The 26,338-nt window shown below is 35.2% G+C and overlaps 1 protein-coding gene across 2 annotated transcripts in view; it reads left to right on the top strand.

Moving 5' to 3' along the window:
* Positions 1-24,642, top strand: part of cylda (cylindromatosis (turban tumor syndrome), a) — a 46,933-nt gene extending 22,291 nt beyond the window's left edge. For both annotated transcript variants that reach the window (XM_056461791.1, XM_056461790.1), the window contains 11 exons: positions 1,002-1,390; positions 3,228-3,393; positions 5,359-5,500; positions 5,848-5,970; positions 6,143-6,234; positions 9,878-9,944; positions 10,039-10,171; positions 12,410-12,518; positions 12,653-12,771; positions 22,675-22,891; positions 23,149-24,642. In XM_056461791.1, the coding sequence (XP_056317766.1) occupies positions 1,002-1,390; positions 3,228-3,393; positions 5,359-5,500; positions 5,848-5,970; positions 6,143-6,234; positions 9,878-9,944; positions 10,039-10,171; positions 12,410-12,518; positions 12,653-12,771; positions 22,675-22,891; positions 23,149-23,333 (1,742 nt within the window). In that variant the 3' untranslated portion in view covers positions 23,334-24,642. The remainder of the gene's footprint in view (positions 1-1,001; positions 1,391-3,227; positions 3,394-5,358; positions 5,501-5,847; positions 5,971-6,142; positions 6,235-9,877; positions 9,945-10,038; positions 10,172-12,409; positions 12,519-12,652; positions 12,772-22,674; positions 22,892-23,148) is intronic.
* The last annotated feature ends 1,696 nt before the right edge of the window (positions 24,643-26,338 follow it).

Genomic DNA, 26,338 nt, shown 5'->3' with positions numbered 1-26,338 from the left:
CTGTTTTGTACAGTTTTCTAGTTTACTGCACTTTGATATTCTTCTCATTTTCATTTATAGAAACATTTATAGAAAAATGTTTACTTCTGCTTTGAAAAATAAGGTGGATTGCTTTTGTCTGTGTTATCATTTCCTCTTCGTGTCACTCTTTACTAATGTGCACCATTTGAGGACGTAGCAGGGCGTTCTGTGATATTGTGTATGTGACCTGTGCTGTAGTCATTCTCATTCACCGGGCTGTCTGTTCATCACAATTTTCATGCTCAAATCCCTTGGAAACTTTTCCCTCTGGTCCATCACCATGTTTCCCAACAAACTTCATATTTCTTATGTTGATGTGTGCTTCAGTGAGGTGAAAATAACCAGAACTGATCATTATGAAAGGGCATAATATGGAGGACAATTTGTGGTTTTGCATACACAACTGTACGAAACTTTAGATCTAAAAGATTGTTAAACTGGTCAAAAGTGAGTATAATTAACCCTCTCTTGATCAGCAAATCATTCGATTAGATAAATTTTTGAGGGATCATGTGACAGTATGATATCTTCATGTCAGCATAAAAAAATGTGGAAAAAGTGAAGCGAAGTGAATACTTTCCGAATGCACTATATATATATATATATATATATATATATATATATATATATATATATATATATATATATATATATATATATATATATATATATATATATAAATACTGTGGTCAACGTCTACCTGTTTCCAACCGACTTTAAAATATTTTATTTTTTGTTTAACAGAAAAGTGGAGGGTGTGTATGTAAATGAGCCCGGAAATATGTTTTTTGAGTGAACTATTCCTTCTAGACAACAAACACCATTCAAGCAATTCATTATTAATTCGTAGCATTTAGCTGTAATTATCTAGATGAATTCAGATTGAATGATCAGTTCCTGGTCCTCCACACTGATGCATCATCTGGTCATCATGACATTTCAGTGCAGCCTCTCATTTCTATGACCTTGTTTCTTAACAGTTGGCGAAGATCCGGCCAAATCCCTGACAGACACGCCGCCAGACTTCAACCCAAGCTCATCCCCATCTCGAGCTCCGCCCACCACCACCTCGCTGTCCAATGACAACAAGTTCCACTCGCTGCCATTCAGCTTGAGCCGAAAAGTTGGCCCCAATGGCAGCATGAGCCATGGGCCCCTTTCTCTTTCCGCCGGCTCAGTGATGGGGGAGCAGCCGGAGCTCCTGTCTGCTGCTACACCTCTGCAGAGGGCTCCATCACCACCACAAGGCCAGCCAGGGTTAGAGGTTGGGTCAATGGTGGAGGTCAAAGAGAACCCGCCGCTGTGTGGGGTCATCCGGTGGGTTGGTGTCCCTCCAGGACTACAAGAGTCACTAGCTGGACTTGAGCTGGTCAGTACATTCATGTTTGTTTGCTGCACTGTAAATGTATTATTAAGATAGGTAAATGCACTACTGATCAAGAATTTGGAATCAGAAGGACATTTTGCTTTATAATTAATAACTAATACTATTTGTCAAGAAATACCAATTGTGTGTTACATTTGTTTATTTTCTGTTTCAAATAACCTTTTTTTTGTTTTCTACTGTGTATTCATCAAAGAATGCTGAATGCTTCTCGATTTCCACAAAAAAAGATGGAAGAACAATTAAAACTTTCAGTTTACTTATGTAAAATGGCTAAATTAATTGTACACAATTATTTTAGCATTCTGAAATGTACCAATTCAGCATATTAGAATGATTTCTGAAGGATCATGCCTTAATGATGCTGAAAATGTAGCTTTGCCATCACAGAAATGAATTATATTTTAAATCATTTTACATCATTCATTCATTCATTCATTCATTCATTTATTCATTTTAATTCGGCTTAGTCCCTTAATTCATCAGGGGTCACCACCACAGAATGAACAACCAATTTTACATTAGAAAACTGAAATTTGTGTCTTCCTCAATGAGCCCCTTTCCATCACTCCCTCCCTCCTCCCGCTTGACTCTATTATGTAGCTAAGGCCAAACTTAAATGGACTTATTGGCAAAATATTTTCCATAATTAATTCCTATAATCTGGAACCCCTAGTGCAATTAAAATGAAAATGGGAGGCAGAACTGGAGATAGAATTATCAGATGACATGTGACAATCCGTTTTAGATAATATTCACTCATCATCGATTTGTTCAAAACATAGAGTTATACAATTTAAAGTAGTAAAGTAAAGTAAAGAGAAACTAGCCAGATATGACAGATGTAATATTGAGCCAGCTACACTATCTTAAATGTTTTAGGCTTGTTCAAAATTAAAGGATTTCTGGCAGCTAATATTTCACTTTCTCTCTGATGCATTAAATACTTATATAGAACCCAGGGCCATCATTTCAATATTTGGTATCACATCACAGTCCTTATGTTTTAATAAAAGTAAGATAAATGTGATTGCCTTTGCTACGCTTTTAGCTAGAAGGTTAATCTTGCTCCAATGGAAGGAAAATTTTTCTCCAACCTTTAAGCAACGGCTTATGGAACTTCTAAACCACCTGACCTTAGAAAAAATATGATACACTCTAAGAGGTTGTACTGATATGTTTTTGTTCTTGCTTGGCAACCTGTTTTAGATAACATAAAGATGATGAACCCCTCAGTTATTTTAGAAGTGTAGAAACTTTCCTTATTTTATTATTATTATTTCTTTTCTTTTCTTTTCTTTTCTTTTCTTTTCTTTTCTTTTCTTTTCTTTTCTTTTCTTTTCTTTTCTTTTCTTTTCTTTTCTTTATGGATATCTATCTATCTATCTATCTATCTATCTATCTATCTATCTATCTATCTATCTATCTATCTATCTATCTATCTATCTATCTATCTATCTATCTATCTATCTATCTATCTATCTATCTATGTTTTACTTAATATTATTATTTATTTGTAGTTTATTTTATTCCTATATTTTTATAGAACCTAAATGTATATATATGTGACTGGTGTTGTTTGTATGTTGTGTTTAAAAAAGAAAAATTGAAAAGCTATTTGTACTACATGTTTCATATCAAATATGTTCAATAAAAACACTTTTAAGAGAGAAAACTGAACTTTTAAATTGTAATAGTATTCAGCATTATTATTCTTTTACTGTATTTAGATTCAGTAAACCTACATTGGTGCCAGCCCTAAACAGTTGAACAATAGTGTGTTTAAAAGTTCTTTTAAAACTGTTTCTTGTTGTGTGTTTAGGAGGAGGAGTGTGTGGGCTGCACTGATGGTACATTTAAAGGGATTCGTTATTTCACGTGTCCACCAAAGAAAGCTCTGTTTGTCAAACTGAAGTGCTGCAGGCCTGACTCACGGTTTCCTTCCTTACATCATTCACCAAACCCCATAGAGCGATGCAACTCTATAGGTAAGAAACATGCTTTATAAAGGGGTAGTTAAAAATTAGAACTTCCCACACTTCCCACATAATCAATATTTATTTTAACTTCCTATTTTCAACTGTAAAGAAATTAGTTGACCATTGCTGACAGGCCAAACTGTTTTCTTTCAGAAACAGGAAAGAAAAACAGATTCACAAGAGTTTGGTGGAATAACTCTTGTTTTTAAACACAACACATGAGAATGTTAGTTGTTCAAACCAATAGTAATTTTCTTTTAGGAAAAAAACCCCTCTAAATCACAACATTTTGAAAGGAAAAATTATTAGACGACCTTTAGAGAATGAAGTAAATCTTAACATAATACATAAAAGTTTTCATAAGTACTGTATGTGATTGTTACACTGAAAATAAATATTTTAGCAAAATAGTTTCAAACAATTTATATGGGCTGAATTTATACAAATGTTTAACTTCATTTCAGCCCAAATAAATTGATTGCCACCATTTATCTTAAAAAATTTAGTAAATCCAATTGACTCTTCACTAATCACTCTCCTTAGTTACTGTTCTTACATCTGTCAAGCTTTCGTGCCTGGCACGTCTATTACAGTATGTATGATATAATTAGTCATTTTTGGCAAACACGTGAGATATTTGAGAGACAAAAAAGGACTGCAGTATGCATTACCCAGGGTATATTCACGACATAATACGCAGTCGATTAGAAAATAATTTATTTAAAATTGAAGCTAAAGCCTAGCCACCTCATACGCTGATCATTCAACAGCATAGTTCATGTACAGCAGGAGAGGTGACATTTAAAAATAATCTAATAATAACAAATTAAATTGTCATTTCTCTTTTTTTAGCCAAAAAACCTGATAGACTAATTGTTGTGCAGTGAAATATAGCGTTACTAACCGACAAGAAAACACGCATGGACAGTGCTTCTACATAATTCATTCATGGAATGAACCGCCAGAAAGGGGAAATTGATGGATTTGTGCCAAATATTAGCATCATTGACCCATAACAGTGTACAGTACCTATATCTGACAGAATATTTGTGTGCTTTTTATACCATTTCTAGACTAATTTGCAGTGATAAAGTAAAAAAATAAATTGAAATGCAAATCAAAGTATAAATAACAGAAGTGAACAAATAGATTTTCCCTATCTGCAAATATGAATCTGACATTAAATATAAAAGCAGACACAAATCCGCTATAACGCTGTCACCTGACTAAATGTCCAAAAGACAGATGAAAACATTGGTGAATTGTAGACCTGACATGGACATGAGGGTTATAAATGACTGAAAAACAGCTGCGTGTGAAGTATATTGATCGCAAGCGCTCAGTTTGTGATCATATCTCTGTTCTGTTCTGTTGATATGTATATATTCGTGCAAATATTCATAGCTAAAAAAGATGGAAATATGACTGGATTGTGCTGCTTTTACGGCCCCTCACACAGCTTGATCCACGCTGGCATTTCTCCTCTTGGGTTTTAGGTTTTGGAAAGGGAAAAAAATTCTACCACCCCATCCAAACTTTTAGGATAACGGGTATCATATTTGGACAGCCCATATGCACAAGGCTTTGGCTTGGTCCTTCGTTCGAAAGCTTGACAGACCTCCTGCGCGTAGCTATGGTTGCTAAGCCACGATTGGTGGCGGTTTTCGGGTGTGGCTTAGCAAAGGGTCAATAAATTTTTTTCCAGTGTATGAACATCTTGTGTCACAATGACAAAACAGTTTCAACTGGACAGAAAACACTAGGAAGTGATTCTGCAATGCCTCATGAATGTACTTTGGAACAGCAGCATGTTTTAATATTTCATAGTTTTGGTCAAAACATTCAATGACCTATATGTTCTTTTTGTGGTTTTACCACATGTGCTGTCAGTAGAGCTTATTGATAGCATAGCCTGTTTTTTGAGCTCTGAAGCTCATATTATACTCGACTGATTTATCTGTGATTTTTCTGCAGCTTTTGGGGGTTACCTGAGTGAAGTGGTAAATGAAAACACTCCTCCGCGGACAGAGAATGATGGTTTGGAGGTGATGGTGGGGAAGAAGAAAGGAATTCAAGGACATTATAACTCCTGCTATCTGGACTCTACATTGTTCTGGTGAACATTGCCATACACATTACTTGTCAAAAGCTTTAAAAGATCATAAGCTTATTCTTAAAGGGATAATTCACCTTAAAAATGTAAACTTACCCTCAAGTGCCAAATCATAATTTTTTTCCTGTTGAACACAAAAGAAGATATTTTGACGAATGTCAGAGCTCATCATTGACACCATATTTTTTTCCCTACTATCAATGGAAGTTGATTGCTTCAGGTTTTATGTTCAACGAAATAAACTAAACTCAAACAGGTTTGGCACAAGACTAGGGAGAGTAAATTTTAGGTGTACTGTGCCTTTAATGCTAAATTTGTAAAGAAGTAATCTCTCTCTCTATGTGTGTCAGTCTTTTCTCCTTTAGTTCTGTGTTGGATACGGTTCTCCTGAGGCCCAGATCCAAGACTGATGTAGAATATTATAAAGAGACCCAAGAGTTACTGCGCACAGAAATAGTCAATCCACTACGAATGTGAGTAGTCTTTTACTAATATTTTGTATTAGCAGTGCATTTTACAACATCGTTTCTATTAGTCAATTCAATTTAACTTATAAACACAAAAACATTGAAATATTTTCTTAGTCTTTCTCTGTGAGCAACCTGGTTGTAATCTTTTATTAATCTCTAAGTGTGTGTTTGTTAGACATGGTTACGTGTGCGCCACTAAAATCATGAAACTTCGGAGGATACTGGAGAAAGTGGAGGCGGCGTCTGGATTCACTTCAGAGGAGAAGGGTGAGACGAGTTTCGTGTTTCATGCCACTGTCGAAGAAATGTATTGATGGAGAAATGCTGCCCTCTGTAGGTGCAAACAGAAAATGAGAGGCACTGTGTGAATGCTTTTGTTGACACTTTATTTTAAGGTCACGTAGTCACAGTGTAACTGTGAGTTTAACTACTGAGTAATATTAAACAATTACACGTACCTACTATATTGTTGCAGTTAGAATGTGAGTTAGGTTTGGTTATATGTAATTATGCATAATTAATTGTAATTACTAGAGGTGCTCCGATCAGGATTTTTGGGGCAGATCACCAATTACCATTTACTTGAAACCATATCGGCCAATACGATCACCAATTACACAATCTAATTGAAGCTATTTATTAGTCACGTTTTTATAAATTTATATTACAAAATATCATATGTCAACTGCATATATACCAACCTAAAACATAGCAGCCCATGCTGGGTAAGCTAATAAGAATAGTTTAGGGCAGAGATGTCCAAACTAGGGCCTTTGATTTGGCCACCCCCTCTTTATCCCATCTTAGAAGAGAGGCAAAATGCTGAGGGAAATGCCTTTAATACACATTGTCATTTCTAATTTTAACGTAACCTTTTGTTTGTTTGATTTATTGTTAAGCTACAAAACAAAGCATATTTCAATTAAATGTTTCTGTTAAATGTTGGCAGTGAATCAAGATTTTTTTTTATGAACATTCAGTTGCTCAATAGTCACTGTGAACAAATCAAGGAAAAGGCAGGTGCAGCTTGACATTATTCTCCATTGTGTTATAATGTTGTATATTGATATAATTACCTTCAGCTCATGGCTCTCAGTCAAGTTTGGTTTTTGGCCCTTCATAAGAAAAAGTTTGGGCCCCATCCAGAAGAATATAATATATATATATATATATATATATATATATATATATATATATATATATATATATATATATATATATATATATATATATATATATATATATATATATATATATATATATATATATATATATATATATATATATATATATACAAATGTAGCTCTACTAACTGGGGCTTTAGTGCATCAGAGAAATGTTTTCATACTGTATCTTTCTATTAATAAGCAAAACATGTTATTATTAAGAATGTTAAGCCATTTAATCATAAACATTAGGTTAGGTTACAGCTGCACCCCTTTAGGAAAAAAGTAACTGAGAGGTAATACAAAAGTTGCTGTTGTTGTTGTTAATATTATTATTTATTTATTCATTCATTTACTTTTCGGCTTAGTCCCTTTATTAATCTGGGGTCGCCACAGCGGAATGAGCCACCAATTTATCCAGCCCATGTTTTATGCAGCGGATGCCCTTCCAGCTGCAACCCATCTCTGGGAAACATCCACACACTCATTCACACCCATACACTACGGACAAATTAGCCTACCCAAATCACCTGTACCACATATTTTTGGACTATGGGGGAAACCGGAGCACCCGGAGGAAATTCACGCGAACGCAGGGAGAACATGCAAACTCCACACAGAGACGCCAACTGACCCAGCCGAGGCTCGAACCAGCGACCTTCTTGCTGTGAGGCGACAGCACTACCTACTGTACCACTGCGTCAACTTAATATTATTATTTCAAGTAGTAATAGTTAGTTAGTATACTAAGTAACTAACTTGTAGTTCATACTGTTCAATTCAGCTCCACGATTAAATTCTGCACAGACAAACCCTCTCATCAAAACCAAAAGATATGACAACACCTCCGTTCATTGTGATTTGAGTGCTACCTGCTTTACAATTTCAATATGTTTGGGTTTTATGCTGCTAAGAGGAACATCTGCCATTTACACAATTTAAACCCTTAGTAATTGCTATAGAAGTGCATGGGAAATATGTAACTATGTCACCTTATTTTTAGATTCAGATAGTACATTTTATTTAATTTGTTTTTTGGTGTTTATAATAATAAGAACCGATGCAATTCGGTAGAACTTTTATTATTAGAGGTGCATCAAGAAATTGTATGATACTTGATGTTACATTGTATAAATTGGACTAATATCACTCTCCTTCCAGATGATATATATTATTGTCAGTTTTGTCATACAGCTGCATAATAATATTAATAATGACAATAATACCAACAACAACAAAAACAATAATAGCAGACCTATCATAATGTTGTTTTTTGATGACTTGTACTGATGTTGCAGAACATGCCATTCTTTCAGAAACTCTTATGATGATGCCAAATCGTTTTGGGGAGTGAAGTGTTTTCTGTGTACTTGATAAAAGCTTTTAATGATCTTTTATCTTGAGTGCATCCTGCTGTTTTAGAGAACATTGTGCAGCCATACTGAAACACAGGTGGAATCTTTTATGTCCACTGTGCTTTTATAAAACTGTTATGACACAGAACATTCCCTTCTGTACACAAGCAGAGATAAAGCCATAAATGAAAGACTTTAATGAGGATGCTGAGGCTAAAGTTGAATTGTTGATCAAAAACATACTTTTTTATTAAAGAAGAGCATCTTAACTAATTGCCAAATATTTACTTTATTCGACTTTTAAATTATGGTAGTCAAAGTTCTCACAATTTAGACCCAGTTTATATTACGTGTGTATCCTTAACCCCTTTAAAATAACATTTAAAGTCCCCATGATCCGGAAGCTGCAACCTTTTTTTGTTGTATTGTATTATAATATTAAATGATAAAACAGACAATGGGCATAGCTTGTGCTGAATGGATGTAGTATAGTAAGCATTTCATTTAGAAAGATCGGTAAAGGGTTTGTGGACAGTTATTACAACCTAACAGATGCCTCCTCCTCACCATTTCTGTTTGTTGTCAAAACTGACAGCTGGAGCAGCATGATCAAATATGTTAGCCACGCCCATTTGCTAAGTATTATACGTAATCAGAAAATTTAACTGAAAAAATATATAGTGCATATTCAGATTTCAATTAAAGACTAGAAGGGCAAACTATTTTTTCAATGACATGCACAGATGAATTGTTCACCACAAAAAAATTTGCAGTATGAGCTAACAAAATCATATGGTTGGTTTTGATTCCTTGGGGACTTTAAATAAACTTTTGATAGATCTTATGGGTACACTTTATTTTGCACTATCCTTGTTACAGTGTATCTATACATTCAAATAATGAGTGTTATTATTTAAGGTCTTATACTTCAAATAATGTTTTGTTATTACTCTAGTAAGTAACTAGTACACCATAAAATAACGCATTGTCCATTTATCTTATTACGTACATGTTTTTACATTGTGCTTGTAAAAAATTCCTCAATGTAATTACAGACTGTTAATTTCTATCATTAAATTTGTAAGTATGTGGTTGATGTTACTCCTACTCCTTCTGAAGTCATCACGAAATGTACACTGTTCCTATCATTTACTTTCTTTGAATGCAAGTACAAAGTAGTTAAAGAAAACTAATGGAACCTCTGCGACCTTCTGAATTAAAATGAATAAATTGAAAACAATAGTTTTGTGTATAAAGGCGATCAGGCTATTATGATATGTTTTGCATTTATTATTTGATTTGGTTTATTGATAGAGTTCAAATATTTATCTAAATGTTTTCTGTGTGGAGTGATTTGTTTGACCTGAGACATTTTCTCTCTCTCTTTAGATCCAGAGGAGTTCCTCAACATCCTGTTTCATCACATCCTGAGAGTTGATCCTCTTCTCAAACTTCGGTGTGCATGTCAAACAACCTTCAAATCCATGCAAAAATCAGCCTTTTTTGATATGATGAAGTTGGTATTAAAAAGTGTTGTGTGTCTTTCGCAGGTCTGCAGGGCAGAAGGTTCAGGACTGTTACTTCTATCAAATCTTCATGGATAAGAAAGATAAAGTGATGGTGCCTACCAGCCAGCAGCTTCTAGAGTGGTCCTTTATCAACAGTGATCTCAAATTTGCAGAGGTACGATATGTACACGTACATCTGGAGCCTTGTGAACCATAAAATTAGTGGAGAGGGCTGTTTCACTTCCATGCTTTAATGTTTAATAATGTTATCTTTATTGTTTATATGTTGAAATTAAACATTACAAACCTTAAATACAAAAGATAACATGAACAAACCAATAGGCATGCATGGGATGACAACTGTTTTCAAGGTATAATACTGTTTGAAAAAGTCAAGGTTTTAAAACCGCCAACATTTTCTGCTATACCATTCCTATGGTATATGTAAGATGTTTTTTTTATTGACATTTTACGTTTTTTTAGAACAACAGTATCTCCAGCAGAAAAGAGATACAAGATGCCATTTTAAATTGTCAAGAAATCAGTGTTTTTGATACCAATGATGATAGCAGAAGTCAATGATTCATTTGAATTATTTAGCCTGACATGTTTACTGCTCCAAAATATTTTAAATGTTTTTCAAAACAAAATATATTGTTTTCAAAGGGGATAAAAGTTAGTTTTTTACCCAGACATTTAAAAAGAAAACGTGGACAGCAAATTTTAGCTCTTAAGTAGCTATTTAAAATACTTAGAATGTTTTATATTTTGGTACAGACATACAGTGTCATCCTGCAACTGTTTTGCAGCATATGAAATGTCCCAAACACTATTTTTAACTCTCCAAAATGAAAAAAAAAAATTTTTTTTACTCTCTGATGGTCAAAGCAAGTAAAAAAAAAATTCTATGTTAAATATGCATAAAAAAATCAGGAAAAAGTGTTTTATGTAAATTCGGACCATGAGGCCACATATATGGACATCGTTTTTCTCTAAAAGTACATCAAATCAAAAGATGATACTTAGGTTTTTATTCTAATTAGGTTCTAATAAGCCCAAATAGCAAAGAGAAATAAAAATGCATGTAAAAAACATCTTGGGCCTTAAGAAGACATTTTAGAGCAGTAATCACAATACTGTGAAACCGTGATATTTTTATCCAAGCTATCATACTGTCAGGATCTTACACCAGCCCATGCCTTCAAACCATCCACGTTTATTGTTACATAGAAACATTTAGAACTTTTGTAGAAAAAAAAACCATATATAGACTGGTATTATGGGGTTGGAGAAATATTATTTGTTTTTTAATGCAAATTGGCATACATCAAACAAATTGGCATGCATCAAATCTGTAATTTAAAAAAATAATATTACAAAGTAAAATAACAGTTATTGACTTTGAAAAATTTCAAATAAAATGAATGCATTTTGATTTATTTAAAATAAACTTTTAAACTGTACTGTGTATTACTTTTTGTCAGGTTTCATGTGTTTGTTGAATCGTTTTAAGGTACTATTTCTGAATAAATAATAGTGGTAGTAGTAGTAGAATTAGCACGCACAGTATAGGCCTAAATGTCGAATTTCCTCTAAATAAACACAATGTGCCTCATTCATGAAACATAATAATTTTTTGTTTAAATTCATGAAAGTGTTAATATTTTCTAAATGTTAGTTGGTACACATAAAATGTGAGTTTTTTTTTTTTTTTTTTAACCAACACCTTAATATTTCATCCGATCTTTTGGCCTGTGCAGTATTATTTTTCAAAATGTTTATTAAAGTAAACATTATTAAAGTGTTACTGCTGTGGATTCCAAGTCATAGCAACCCAAGCATCTCAGCTGGAAAACGCTGTGCCACCAGAGCGTTCTCAGGCGCCACCATCTGGCCATATTTAGAAATGCGGCTGGCATTTTGAAACTGGCTTCGGTGGACATACATGTTTAGAAATTGTATTGTTAGGCATATGGCCTATTAGTCTTTCTAATATTTATGAAATATGCTGGAGTCAACCCGTAGAAGGGAGTCCAGAACACTCCACTGCGTTCCTGGACACATTATTTACAGTACGTAGTTCTAATTCATAGAAGGAGATTATGCCAGTTGTGAACGAGCATGCACTTTCGCCATTTATGAATGATTGGAATTCATTACAATTCAAATGATTAACAATCAAATCTGATTTCGGCCTTTCTGCAGGGTCTTTTTGAGAAGGTCTGGAAACCACTCAGACTACTCCTACTGTATGTTTACAAATGTTTTACGAATGAGTCCCATTAAACAGTTTGAAAAATGATAAGAGAACGATGCATTCAAATGAGAATTTATGCATCTAAATATTGTTGTTCACTGATAAATGTGTGAATGTGGGGAAATGTTATGATCTGGTCTGTTTATTTCTCTCCAGGCCCCTTCTTGCCTTATTATTCAGATGCCTCGCTTTGGGAAGGACTTTAAAATGTTTAATAAGATCTTCCCTTCTCTGGAGCTTGACATCACAGATCTATTAGACGACAGTGAGTCACTTCAGTAACTAAAAGGGGTTGAATAAAAAAACACAGAAAGTATTTTATCTGTGTTGGGATAAAGAAAATAAGAAAGTGCATTATATTTAAAGGGATTAATGAATGTTTGTGAATGTTTGTTTTAGCCCCTAGAGAATGTCGAATCTGTGGAGGTTTAGCTCTATATGAGTGCAGAGAGTGCTATGAAGATTATGACATCACACCAGGAAAGATCAAACAGTTCTGTGAAAAGTGCAATACACAGGTATGTCTCACACACACATAATCGCAGACTCACGAACATGCTCTTCTAGCTCTTTAACTGAATTATCATGCTGTTATATCTTTTATGTCCACTAGATGGAGACCTTTTCTTATGAATAGCCGTTCAAATGAATTTACCTATAAGTAGACAAGTGTAATAGTTTAGTGCCACAGTATAAATAAAACTGTTTCTATCTTATTTGGTATACTTAAAAAAAACTATTAGGATTTTTTTTGGTTATTTTTGATAAGTCTTTATGCAGGTTTAATTATTATTTTAATTAATCTATGCATATAGTTTTGGTCAATTCCTGTTTCTATCGTTTTTGTTATTTTAATATGTGCAATCAAACTAAAAATAAATATTGCTTTGGCAACTAATTGAAATTTAAAAAAAAAACGATTTCCCCCCCCATTTTCTGTTTAATTGGGAGAAGATTTTTTCAACACATTTCTAATCATAATAGTTTAAATAACTCATTTTTAATAACTGATTTATTTTATCTTTGCCATGATGACAGTAAATAATATTTGACTAGATATGTTTCAAGACACTTCTATACAGCTTAAAGTGACATTTAAAGGCTTCACTAGGTTAATTAGGTTAACTAGGCAGGTTAGGGTAATTAGGCAAGTTATTGTATAACGATGGTTTGTTCTGTAGACTAGCGAAAATAGAATTAGCTTAAACGGGCTTATAATTTTGATCTTAATCTGGTTTAAAAAAAATTAAAAACTGCTTTTATTCTAGCCGAAATAAAATAAATAAGACTTTCTCCAAAAGAAAAAATATCAGAATATTATCAAAAATCAAAGGGGGTCTAATAATCCTGACTTCAACTGTATGTGTATATACAGTAGGTGAGAGTTCAAAGTGGCTATTACCGTCGTGGCTTATACCGCCGCCGTTTGAAATAAATGCTGCTCTGTTTTTAGTGTAAGACCGCAGTTTGTGAAAAAGCCGCCAGGGGGCGCAAAGGGACGGGATGCGAACGGAAAGAAATAGCCTTTACAGCACCTTTAAATATGCTACTGTGCTTGTAAATGATATTAAACAATAGGTCAAAGCATTATAAGTCCTTCATTAATCATTTAAAATTTGTTAACACACTTTATTGTAAACTTTTTAAGTGCAAAGAGGACTCGTTTTGGAATTGAAGAAATAAAAGACAACTAACATGAAAGCACAAACATTCAGTACAATAAGTAGTCTTAAATAAATAAATAAAGCAGTCTTTTAGCCTGCTTTTAGTGTTTGCCGTTTTGATAGGACTAAGACAAGACTTTTTCATTTATGTTTTTATTTATGTTTTTTATTTACATTTTCGTTGTTGATTATATTTTACTATCTTATTTTATGTCTGAATTATTGTACATAATAATAAACGAATAATGAAAATAAATTAATAATGAAAATATGCCTAAATAAATAATTTATTTAAAGATATTGCGGCGAAACACTGAGAAACCGTCAGGGGCATGGTCTAAAGAGCTTAAGTTGAATGCTGCTTCATCAAAAGCAAAAAAAATAAATTGACCTACCTTAAGCAGATCACTAAAAGTATAATAAAAATTATTTTTTGCTCTCTCTCTCTCTCTCTCTCTCTCTCTCTCTCTCTATATATATATATATATATATATATATATATATATATATATATATATATAATTATGTAATTATTTAATAATATATAATTATAAATATATTCTTAATAAACTTCCCAGCCACAAATATTAAAAAAACACAACTTGTATTAAAACTGGGCGAGGATTAGAAAGAATACGATGCTTGTTATATAATTTAAAATGTTATTCCTCTTGTCCAATTTCTTTATGCACATTTTTTCACTCGCTACTCTGCCAGGAACTTCGCCGCTAAAGAGCACCTTCAAAAATCTCAATCTCATGGCTCATTCTTCACGAATATAGAATTAAAATAATGGCGCGTTTCATTGTGCATCCCGCGGGTGCAACCAACAAGAGTTGTGCATTTTAGTTTAACTTTTTGAGCTATAAAGCAGTTCGGTGTTAGTTTTTATTTAAATATATCAAGCCGAAACTAAACAGCGCATTCTCTCCGCCTCCTCGTTCATAACCTGCGGGACCGGGACGCACTGCTGAAGCAGGAAATAGAGAAACTCCTTCATTCATCATAATCTTAGCTGATGTTTCGGAGTCGAAAGAATATATTAAAGAGAAATGTTCTTTTAACAGTCACTATATATTTAATCTTTTTCTTTCTTTTTTTCCTGTCATTTCTCTTCAGCAAATTATATTTTTTAAAGCTGCTTGATTCTTTTAAAACCGAAAGCAGAGCCCGTCAATTGGTGTTTTTCCATATACGTTTATCCTACGATAATTTATCCTCTGATCCTTTTGCATAAAGGTTTTAATAAAAAAAACAGGTCACTTAATTACTTTCGATGTGCTAAAATATTTGTTAAACGAATGTTATTTAAAAAAAGCATATGCACATATTACAATTGTAAAATAGTCTAAAATGCATGGTCTAATCAGAAATAAAGGAAATTAGTTATATTTAATGCATAAAATAGGCTAGCCTTTCTATAAATTGAGTTTAATTGATTTGAAACTTTTAATTGCATTTTAACGTCCTGTATAAATAATAAAAGTTGCATCAGATTGACGAAAAAACGAATATTAATACCTGCAAACAGGGCCACGGTTACTTTTTTTCCACTGACTGGCAAACGCGTCAGAAAAAAAACTGCTGAATCTCTGCGAATATTTGGTTAACTTATAAAACAAATGTCTGGTTTAGTGATGTTAGTAATGCATAGAAAAAATGCAAAGCAGAATTCTCCTGAGCTCATTAAACCACTGATGACAGCGACGGAATCACTGGCCCACCACGTTCTTCAAACATATTTTATTTATTAAAGGTATTATTTCATTGACCTGAACATAACTAGTTATAATATAATTACTAACCCATCGTCATCGTCATCACCGGTGTGACATTGCGCCACGACATGGATTTTCTAATACCGTCAATACCGTAATAAATCAATTTTGCGCGGCTTGAACGGCTGCATTTACATCAATAATAGCTAATTCTAAATAATAAGGCATTCAATTTTCTTCAAACGATCAGTTGTGGTCTGAATACATGTCCTTATACTACAGGGCTCGAAATTGCAACCATTTTGGTCGCATGAGCGCCCGAAATTTAATCTATGCGCCCTCATAATATATTTGGGAGCATTTGTGTGTCTGAATGTAATGAATATAATAAACAGGGAGCTTTTGTTACTGCAGGAAATGCAAACGGTTCACAGAAAAGTGCACAGGTTTGCAAACCTCACTTAAAGTTTTAATAATAATAATGGCGCAGATGACAGCGATCATGACATGAGGTAAATGTTGATCCACCAGCTGAGATCAATCGAGTGTTTTCGGAGAAGGTGCCCGAATCTCGATGCGTTGCATTCACCGCGTGTTCAGCGCAAATGTCCGCTTAATATAAAATCTAACACTGTACACATCATTGCCAAAGAAACTCACCTTTACTAAGTTTACACTGAAACTACGGCTCATAACAAAGAGCGGAATTGCGCTGGTGGTCATCGCGAGGATCCTGCTCTGTCTGCTCATAAATTGGTGCGGCTGACTCGCCTGCTTTATTCCACCAACACAGAGAAATGAAGATCAGCTCATAACGAGACTGAGCATTTACAATGACCCAAACCGAAACTTTTAAAGAGTGATAGAAGTGAGACTTTCTTTTGTCCGTTCTTCCTTGAGATGTATATTATTTTGCTATTGAAAGTAATACCATGATATTATGCCATCACCGTTCAAAAGATGAAAAATACCGTGATATTAATTTTAGGTCATATCGCCCACCCCTAACAGGTAGCCTAGTTCAGTTCAGAAGTTGTTGTGCATAGAAACATTCATTTTCATAAGGCCCCATATTTAATGCGGTTTCGTTTTTAAACGCATAGGTTTTGTTACGTCATCCGTCCTATGTCGGAGTTTTGGATTTTGTGTATTCATGTTTGTGAAAAACACTTAAGAGTGGAGACCCCTTCCCCCTTCTCATAACCAAAAGCTTGTCTGTCAGGTGTTAATGGGCATCAGTGAGGCCGAAATCATGTCGCGTTTTCACTGTCGGGCTAGCTGCATGCAAACCCTGCCCCCAGAACATCCCCGGAATTAGATGTTGCATATTATTCTGTGATCTTAAGGAAAGTGTTAAGTAGACTATTTAAGTGTCTTTAATATGGTGTATAGATTATTATGCGTTATTGAAACATCAAGGGGGACGCAGCAAAGTCACTTATAAATTAAAATTGTATTATTTTATGCAATTTTATTATTTTATGCAACAGCCTTACATTTAAAACGGAAACTTAACGGCGATTAAAATCAAAAAGAACTCAGCCTATAAGGCTAGATGTTTTCTTTCCCTTATTTATTAATTTATTTGTTCATGTGTTTGGCCCAACACTCGTGTGCCATCGGACACTAGTGTAAAGACGGCAAGCCATCTTTCCCAGACTCGGGGCAAAGTCCGCCTCTCCTTTCACTCCGTCCCGAAGCCCCAGCTGGCCCTCCTGGCATCCTCTGCGTAAAACATATGCTTGATAAGTTGACGGTTCATTCCGCTGTGGCAATTACAGACTAATAAAGGGACTAAGCCAAAAAGAAAATGAATGACGAATGAATGAATGAATAAATAAATAATAGTAATAAAATAAAAATAAGGTAATAATCTTTACACACAGATGCCGCGTAAGTGGCCTTTTTTAATTTAGAGATGGTACATTTGAATTGCCTCTGCCACTTCTTCCCCCACCTCAAACCTGAAAGTTGAAGAGAGAACTATAGCCTATTCACACCTTGATGCCTCAATAGCAACAGTTCACAGCCCATTTACGCCAAGACAGTGCAAGTTTAGCGGAAGAATGTCAAATCAAAATCACGCAGATGAAGCACACCAGCAACTACTATAATGAAACTATTAAAATGGCATTGGCATAACTAAAATAAATGTTTATTTGCAGCAGCTTTTTTTCGCGCAACAGAAATGCGGCGTTGGGAAGCATTTAATAAATAAAAGCAGGGTTAATAGTGACGTCATTCAAAAGATGGATCTGCGACAGAGAAACTAAGGGTTTTGGGAAACACTCATCACTATATTCTTTCCCCCCCAAAACTATGCATAGTTCACCTGCAAGTTACTGTACGTCTTTGTTTGGGAAAGCACAGGTCCGCTGGTGCGGCGCGCCTCTTTCTCTGGGCCAAAGCGAGGTGATTTTAAAAATATTAAAGATATAGATTAATTAAATATTCAGCAAAAGAGACATTTATTTAATATGTCACTATGCATTTCATCTGATAGGCTAATCTTTATAGCTTAATTAAACACATATTGTCAAAACCCACACATGTATGAAAATGAAAATGGCATTTATTTTATTATTAGACTCCGATTTGTTATTTGTTGCCTAGGCTATTTTCACATTTGAGGTGCTTTATTGGCATGACAAATAACTGTACATTCGTATTGCCAAAGCAGTGCAGCGTCACTGCAGACAAAGACAGTGCAAAAAGGGCAGTAGTGCAAACAATTATGGATATAACACAAAGAAAATAAAATAAAAAAATAGAATAATAAAACTAAAAATAGAATCAGGATAAAGGTAATGATATAGCCTATTATCAAAAGTAAGTCCACAAATAAAGAGTTTGAGTATTTGTGTGTTGTAGACAGTGGAGCGGGTATTGCTGGTTGAACGCACAACTAACAGCGCTTTGTGCTGGACTTTACACCTGCTTTGATCTGGTGCAGGCATAAATGCGCATGCGGTGGAGGCGCACTCTAAACTCACACTGGAGAAAACTGGACTAGTGGATATCACGAAGACACGCAGCTTAATTTATTTCATGTTTTGCTTAACTAATTCTTTGAATAAAACTATTGAGCTATAAAGGGAAAAAAACGCAGAAGAAATTTGCCATTATATTAATTTTAGCACAGCTGCCAGTCATTTTCACATTAGTTTTTCAGTTAGGGATTAATATTAAAGTAGCCTAGTAAAAATGTCTATACTATAATATTATAATTTGTTATATCCATTATTATTATTATTATTATTATTATTATTATTATTATTATTATTAAGCTATACAATTGACAAAACGCAGAACCCTTAAAAAAATGTGCTTTCATTTTGACATAGCTAAAGCACACGTTTAAAGTTATGTAAAAAAAACATCCCATTCTACAGCAGCAGTCAAGTTAGGACACTTAAAAATGCCTTTTGCGTTTGAAGATGATCGACCTGCGAAGTTATGTTTACAGTGTTATAAAAGAAAAAGGTAGGCTATTTAGTGCGTGTGGATTTACCGTAGACAGGCTTTCTGTTTGGCTAATGCCTAAAAATGTAACTAAGTAACACATTAATTTTAGCAACAATTTTTAAATGGCATTTCAAATTTAAATTCATTTTTTAAATTTAATTTAACATTTAAATATAATTTAATTTAAAACATTTATTTTTTCCTCGCTGATTTTGGTTGGGTAATAAAGCGTGATGACTCAGATATGATCTAGTTTAGCTTGCACGTGTGGGCATATTTTGACGTCTTTACCTAAAACTTTAAACATTTATAATATTTAAAATAAAACGGAAAGAAATAAGGAGACTAACATAATTTAAACCACTTGTTTGGTGCTTAAACCATGATCTTTCTGCATTAATGTAAACGGTATCGTTGCCTTCATTAATAAAATCGGTAATAGCGAAACTGCATTATTATTACTATAAAAAGTAGGACTATATCGGTAATGAATGAATAAATAGCCTAAATAAAAGGAACAAGAAAGGACCAAATTCAGTGGTCAAGTGCAATGGGATTGCGCCCTTGCGCCCTCATTTATGATATCCTGCCGCCGGGCCTGCTATAGCGAAACTTTATTGTTTGAGAAGAAACAAAAATGGAAACTGTGCATGAAAACCTGGCTGGGAAGACGGCGATAACATGAATTTTCTGTTCTTCAACGAGAAAAAAAAAAAAAAAAAATCGCAGACACGACACAATGACGGCGTTAATTATACAACGCAGTGTTTACGGTCATTTTAACAACTAACATTAATATCAATAACTCCTCTGGCTTTAGACTTTACCTTTTAGAGCTTGTTCTTGTCGGCGCAATATAGGTTTATTGCATGTATAGCTACAAATCAGATTATGAAGAATGATTAAGAGCATGCTTTTCCTTTATTTCATCCTTTCCGTAAGGTGTTTTATTTATTTATTTATTTATTTATTTATTTATTTATAATTTTTTAAATAATGATGACAATATTCACTGTCTAAGCATTTCTCGGTATACTACCAACAAATTACGCCCCTGTACCCAAGTAGCCTACCTAAGTTAATTTACATTTCATGTAAAACAATAAGAAATCAAAAAAGACCAAAGTATTATGCTAAATATCCGTACAAACGAACATGTTTGTTGTTTAACTTTCGTTGATAAAACAACACAATACAGCCTATAATAATGTAGGCTAGTTAAATAGAAATAACTTTAACTGCTTGAAACAGTAAACGTTACATTTTAGAAACTTCACAAATACTAATCAATAATAATATAAATAGTAACGAAGAACAAAAATATTAGCTTAGGCTTGTAACAACATAAGTCAGATGTTGAAAAAAAAAAACTGCGTCTCTCCGCCTTTTGTTTTCTATTCATATTTTAAATTCTTTGCCAGAAAAACTAACATGTTGACTTTGTTCGGTTTAAGCGGAGACTTATTTGAGATTACAATGTTTCCAGCAGCACTGAGACGGTGTGCCTAGCGCATGCAGATACTTTTTCGCAACCGTGGCAAAGAGGGTATCTTGCTCCGCCGCCTGCATTTCTCGGAAACCAGCTCTACATCGCGGAGCGGCGCGTTCTCAACTACCAAATATGCTGCTCCATTTCTCATCAACGTCTACTATTTACCAGTTTCTCTTTTGTATTTGGCCATTTTTGATAGGGCCTCTCTGCCATACCTGGCTGGACTAGCTGGGCATTTGCGTTCAGTAGATGACACCGGAGCTGGCTCCGCATTTCATGGGCTGGGTGACATGACCGCAGCTCTGGAGGTTCGACGTGTTTGTCCATTTAACACTTATTTTTCTGCCTTTTATGGTTAACAAAAAAAAAAAGAAGCCCTGCACTCTTTTGTATGTCACTAGAAAACGACTGAATCAGCTGGTGTGCGCGAGTCGAGTTGCTGTCGATGTTATAATTGTAATTTTAATAATATTGTAATATTCAAGATCTATAAATACAACTCTGGATAACTTGAAACAGCGACCACAAGTACTCTCCTCCATCTTTAAAAGTTTACAATACTCACATTGACAACCCAAACCCCGCTGTCACCTCAACAGAAGTGCTTTCATTTGACTGAACAATGAAACAGAAGTAACACGTTTTTCCGCTCGAGCACACAGCACACAACGGCAAAACTTGAAGCGCACTGACCGAGCATAAGATCATGTTTATTACTAAGAAAACTAAATCAAAATTATATTTTAATTGAACACATCTGATCACATAAGGTACGCACAGAAAAGTCTGTTTAGTGTTGTGGAAAGGCAAAGCTGAATATCTGTGGTTAAACTGCCACCCAGCGGTCAAAAGCTGCTGGTGCACCAAGTACCGTCGTCGCTGCGGTATGAATGGCGGCAGAAGGAACACATTGAAGTAGTAACATCTGTATATATATATATATATATATATATATATATATATATATATATATATATATATATATATATATATATATATATGTATATGTATATATATGTATATGTATATGTATATATATATATATAATTTGTTTTAGGCAACAATTTATTTTTATTTTTATATTCAATGCAGTGTAGTATTAAGTTGATCAGACATAATTCACATTTTACTATTTTTTTAACATAAAATTACATTTTAAAATGCTTTTATCTTATTATCTGATTCAAAATTATTCACAGTGTCATTTTACAAATTATTCACAAATTATATTATCAATAAATACATACATTATTTATTGATTATCTTAAAATTCTATTTATTTTTTCATTTTCAATTCCCTTTTCCTTTTTATTAAACATCAATTTACTTGTGAATTTGAGAACATATTATGTATATAATTATAGTATTTAGGCTTGGGAGGGATACAAATTTTGATGCCATCAAACCTCCTCCCTATTTTACCTCGGTATCCGATATTTCCGTGCATAATAAAAAAAAATTATGATGTAAGTCTCAGACAGCGTCACCAAACTTCTGGCTTGTGCCTAAACCATTCAGAAACTGAATATTATATATGCAACATTAGATTCACGGCCACCTGTTTGTCTTGTTTGTATTAGAGATCTGTGCGGGATGCTCTCTCTCATTCTCACACACACACACACACACACACACACACACACACACACACACACACACACACACACACACACACACAGACACACAGACAGCACCAACCAAGCCAGCGACGCACAGCATCACAGCACCGCATTACCACCCAAACCTAATAGTATTAGTATATATCTTTCTACAGAGTGATCCAGAGGTAGTCACAATACATTACCTACAATATGTAAATCGACATAACATTACTGACTACAATTTCTATGTAATCAGTAACAGCCTACAGTTTGTAACCAATCTACCTACCATTGACCGTAAAACCCTGCACTGACACAATTCTGTATTTTTAGCCAGGAAAGTAGCACTTTCCTAGAAAGTTCCTAGTAGCACTTCTTTGTAGGATCACTTCAGTATAATATAGCGAAAACTGCAATAAATTTCATATCAGTTGGTGTATAAATGTAAATATATATTTTTTTTCCCCCCGGTATACCTTAGGTACATCTGCACCCACGGCGTAAGACTCATCGGTATGTGAAGTTATCAGTCCCCAAAGAGCTGCACGAGTCAGTATGGAGGCAGGGTTCTTATCCTCACCAGCAGATGGAGCTGTTCGCTGTGCTCTGCATTGAGACCAGCCACTATGTCGCCTTTGTCAAATACGGATCCGCAGACTCGGCCTGGCTGTTCTTCGATAGCATGGCTGACCGCGACGGTATAGAAGACTTCTAAAACTTTGTTTCTGTGCTGTTATCATTTTAGAACACCTTTATAGCATTTATGTTAGCATTAGATTTAATCATTTAGCAGATGCTTTTTTTAAAATCCTAAGTAACTTATTAATGAGGAAGAGATACTAATACAAATTTCCCTGTTTTTTGGGGTGAACTATCCCTTTAAGTATTAAATGAAAATATCAAAATCGACTGCTTTTTTAGTAAACATGTTTCTAACTTTCTTTTTTTCTGGCAGGTGGTCAGAATGGATTTAACATCCCACAGGTGTCGCGGTGTCCAGAAGTTGGGGAATACCTGAAAATGACTCCTGAGGAACTCCACGCGCTGGACCCAAAAAACATCCAGGGCTATGCACGCAGACTTCTCTGTGACGCTTACATGTGCATGTACCAGAGTCCCACCATGAGCCTCTATAAATAGAGAGGGAGAAATGAAGATGGAGAGAAAGGTAGGGAATGACCAAGATGGTGGACTAAGGGGAAAGGAGGAATAAGTGCTGTGTCGAAGAGAGAATGAGAAAGAAAAGCAGAAGAGGAACATCTAGCTGCCTCATCCTCTCTTCCGCATCTCTCTCTGTTCAAGGCGCAGGGTAAATACAGTCACGAGAGCGAACACGATGTCGAGAGAATGAACAAAAAAAAAAAGCGTATTTGCACTGTGTGAGAGCGTATGTGTTTGTGTGTGTGTGTGTGTGTGTTTTTGTTGAAGTGTTGTTGTTGTTTTCTCTGAGCTCAGACTCTTTGAGGTGGCGTTTTTGCTATTTAAATACAGAGGATCCATACTCGCTCACCTGACGGCTTCACATTCATCATGTTCCGCCAGAACTGACCCTTCCAAACCGGCAACACATTCCACTCCTGTAAACCAAGCCTCGGACGAATGACCAAAACAGGATGTTTTCCTTCTGTCTGAATGTCATCACAAGTCCCATCTTATGCACTGCAGCGTCCAGCATTAATTAGAGTCCAGACGCACCGTGTGTAGTCCCTGTTTTTTGCCTTTCTCTTTTGCTGTGAAGTCTTTCGTCCGGTGTGTTCACATGCAGCAGAGCCCTCGACTGCCATGCACTGGTCTGAACAATGAGATTAAGCACAGTTTTTTGGGACATGAAGAATAATATAATTGAGCTTTTGCTGAAATAGGACTTATTTCATTTTATTTTGGTTTTTATAAATATAAATATTATAATAGTTATTTTAAAAATTGCAAAAAAAACAAACAAAAAAAAAGCAGCTCCCCAGGTTATGCTCGCAAAATATAAGTTCATTAATTGTTACAGATACATTATGATAATATTCCAAAAGTTAAGAATTTGCAGTCAAGAAGTAGGTCATGTTATAAAGCGCTGATTTCCAGCATACGACATTCTCCGGTTTCAGTCTGAACGCGCTCCTGTTAAACCGCAGTGCTGTTGGCTAATCTGCAGTAACACTGTTCATGGAGAAACCGGTTTGATGAACCATGCACACGTTTGCTATGACTTGCCAGTTTGTTTACACACGGCCTGGTTTAAACCGAAGCGTTATGAAATGCCACATGTATGGGGACTGTTGTTTTTTTAATCTCTGCTGATGTAACCGTACACTATGGGAGAGATTCTCCGTGAGCGGCTGTAATGGGAGAAAGGATGACGACTGGTGTACTTGTGTAAAACGAAGCCAGGTGGACTTTATTATCTCTGTGCTGTTCTCTTAAATGTTAACTAAATTAAAACGCCATTTTGAAAACAGCTTTTGTGGTAATGGCTGCACTGCTTTTCATTTGCTCATTTGGGGTTGTTTTTTTTAAGGAAAGAAGTGACAACAAGCAAGAAGAGTGCACTTTGTGTGTGCGTGTGAACTGAATGTTTACCTTGAAAAGTTGACAGATGTGCCACCGAGTTGTGAGAATCTCTGTCTTGTCACGTCACTGAGATGTGTGTAGCGTTTGTGCTTTGGTGCCAGCAGTGTTTTCATCTGCCGTGTATGTGTGTTTGTAGACAGTCTTCAGTATTGTTTGGATGTGCATTGCCTTCAGTGTTGTCATAAGTGTGTGTGTTTGTGTTGGGATTTGTCCTGTTTTCACCTGTCACCTGTGTGGGTCTCATTAACATGGTGTCACGGCCGGGGCAAACACACCAGCGCTGGACAGATGGGGCTGATCTGTGGTGAAGGCTCAGCAGCTGGAGACACACACACACATACATGCATGTGCCACATCGAGTCTCAGCCTCTTTTGACCTCAAGGCCATTACATGTTCAGTTATACTAGAAGATGTTGAGATATTCATTTCCAGCCACACTTCATTTGCTTGCACTTTATATCAAGTGACTTTAACTGCAATGCACTAACCATTTAAAATAATTATATTAGATAAAAGGTTATTTAATATATACGTTTACTTATGTCATACTCGTACTTAAAAAGCCCCTGCATGTAATTACATCTATAATGCATTTTTGTAGTTGCAACCCTTTTACCAACCTTAAAACTATCTATGCTATTAGTTAAGTAAACTATTGCTGTTATAGTTAACTGAAGTTACACTTACCGGCCACTTTATTAGGTACACCTTACTAGTACGGGGTTGGAGCCCCTTTTGCCTTCAGAATTGCTTTAATCCTTGGCATAGATTCAACAAGGTACTGGAAATATTCCTCAGAGATTATGGTTCATATTGACATGATAGCATCGCGCAGTTGCTGTAGATTTGACGGCTGCACCGTCTGCTAAAAGTAGCCATCAGAAGATGGGTACAATGTAGTCATAAAGGAATGAACATGGTCAGCAACAATACTCCGGTAGGCTGTGGCGTTGACATGATGCTCAATTAGTACTAATGGGCCCAAAGTGTGCCAAAAAATATCCCCCACACCATCACATTACCACCGCCAGCCTGAACCATTGATACAAGGCAGCATGGATCCATACTTTCATGTTGTTGACGCCAAGTTCTGACTCTACCATCCGAATGTCGCAGCAGAAATCGAGAGTCATCAGACCAGGCAACATTTTTCCAATCTTCTATTGTCCAATTTTGGTCAGCCTGTGCGAATTGTATCCTCCGTTTCCTGTTCTTAGCTGACAGGAGTGGCAACGGTGTGGTCTTCTGCTGCTGTAGCCCATCTGCCTCAAGGTTCGACATGTTGTGGATTCAGAGATGCTCTTCTGCATACCTCTGTTGTAACGAGTGGTTATTTGAGTTACTGTTGCCTTTCTATCAGCTCGAACCAGTCTGGCCATTCTCCTCTGACCTCTGGCATCAACAAGGCATTTGTGTCCTCAGAACTGCTGCTCACTGGATATTTTCTCTTTTTTGGGCCATTCTCTATAAACCCTAGAGATGGTTGTGCATGAATGTCCCAGTAGATCAGCGGTTTCTGAAATACTCAGACCAGACAGCCTGGCACCAGCAACCATGCCATGTTCAAAGTCACCTAAATCAC

This window comes from Danio aesculapii, chromosome 7 (genome assembly GCF_903798145.1).
Source record: "Danio aesculapii chromosome 7, fDanAes4.1, whole genome shotgun sequence".
Classification (NCBI taxonomy): Eukaryota; Metazoa; Chordata; class Actinopteri; order Cypriniformes; family Danionidae; genus Danio; species Danio aesculapii.
Note: the sequence above shows the minus strand (reverse complement) of the source record. Positions and strands in the feature narration are given on the sequence as shown.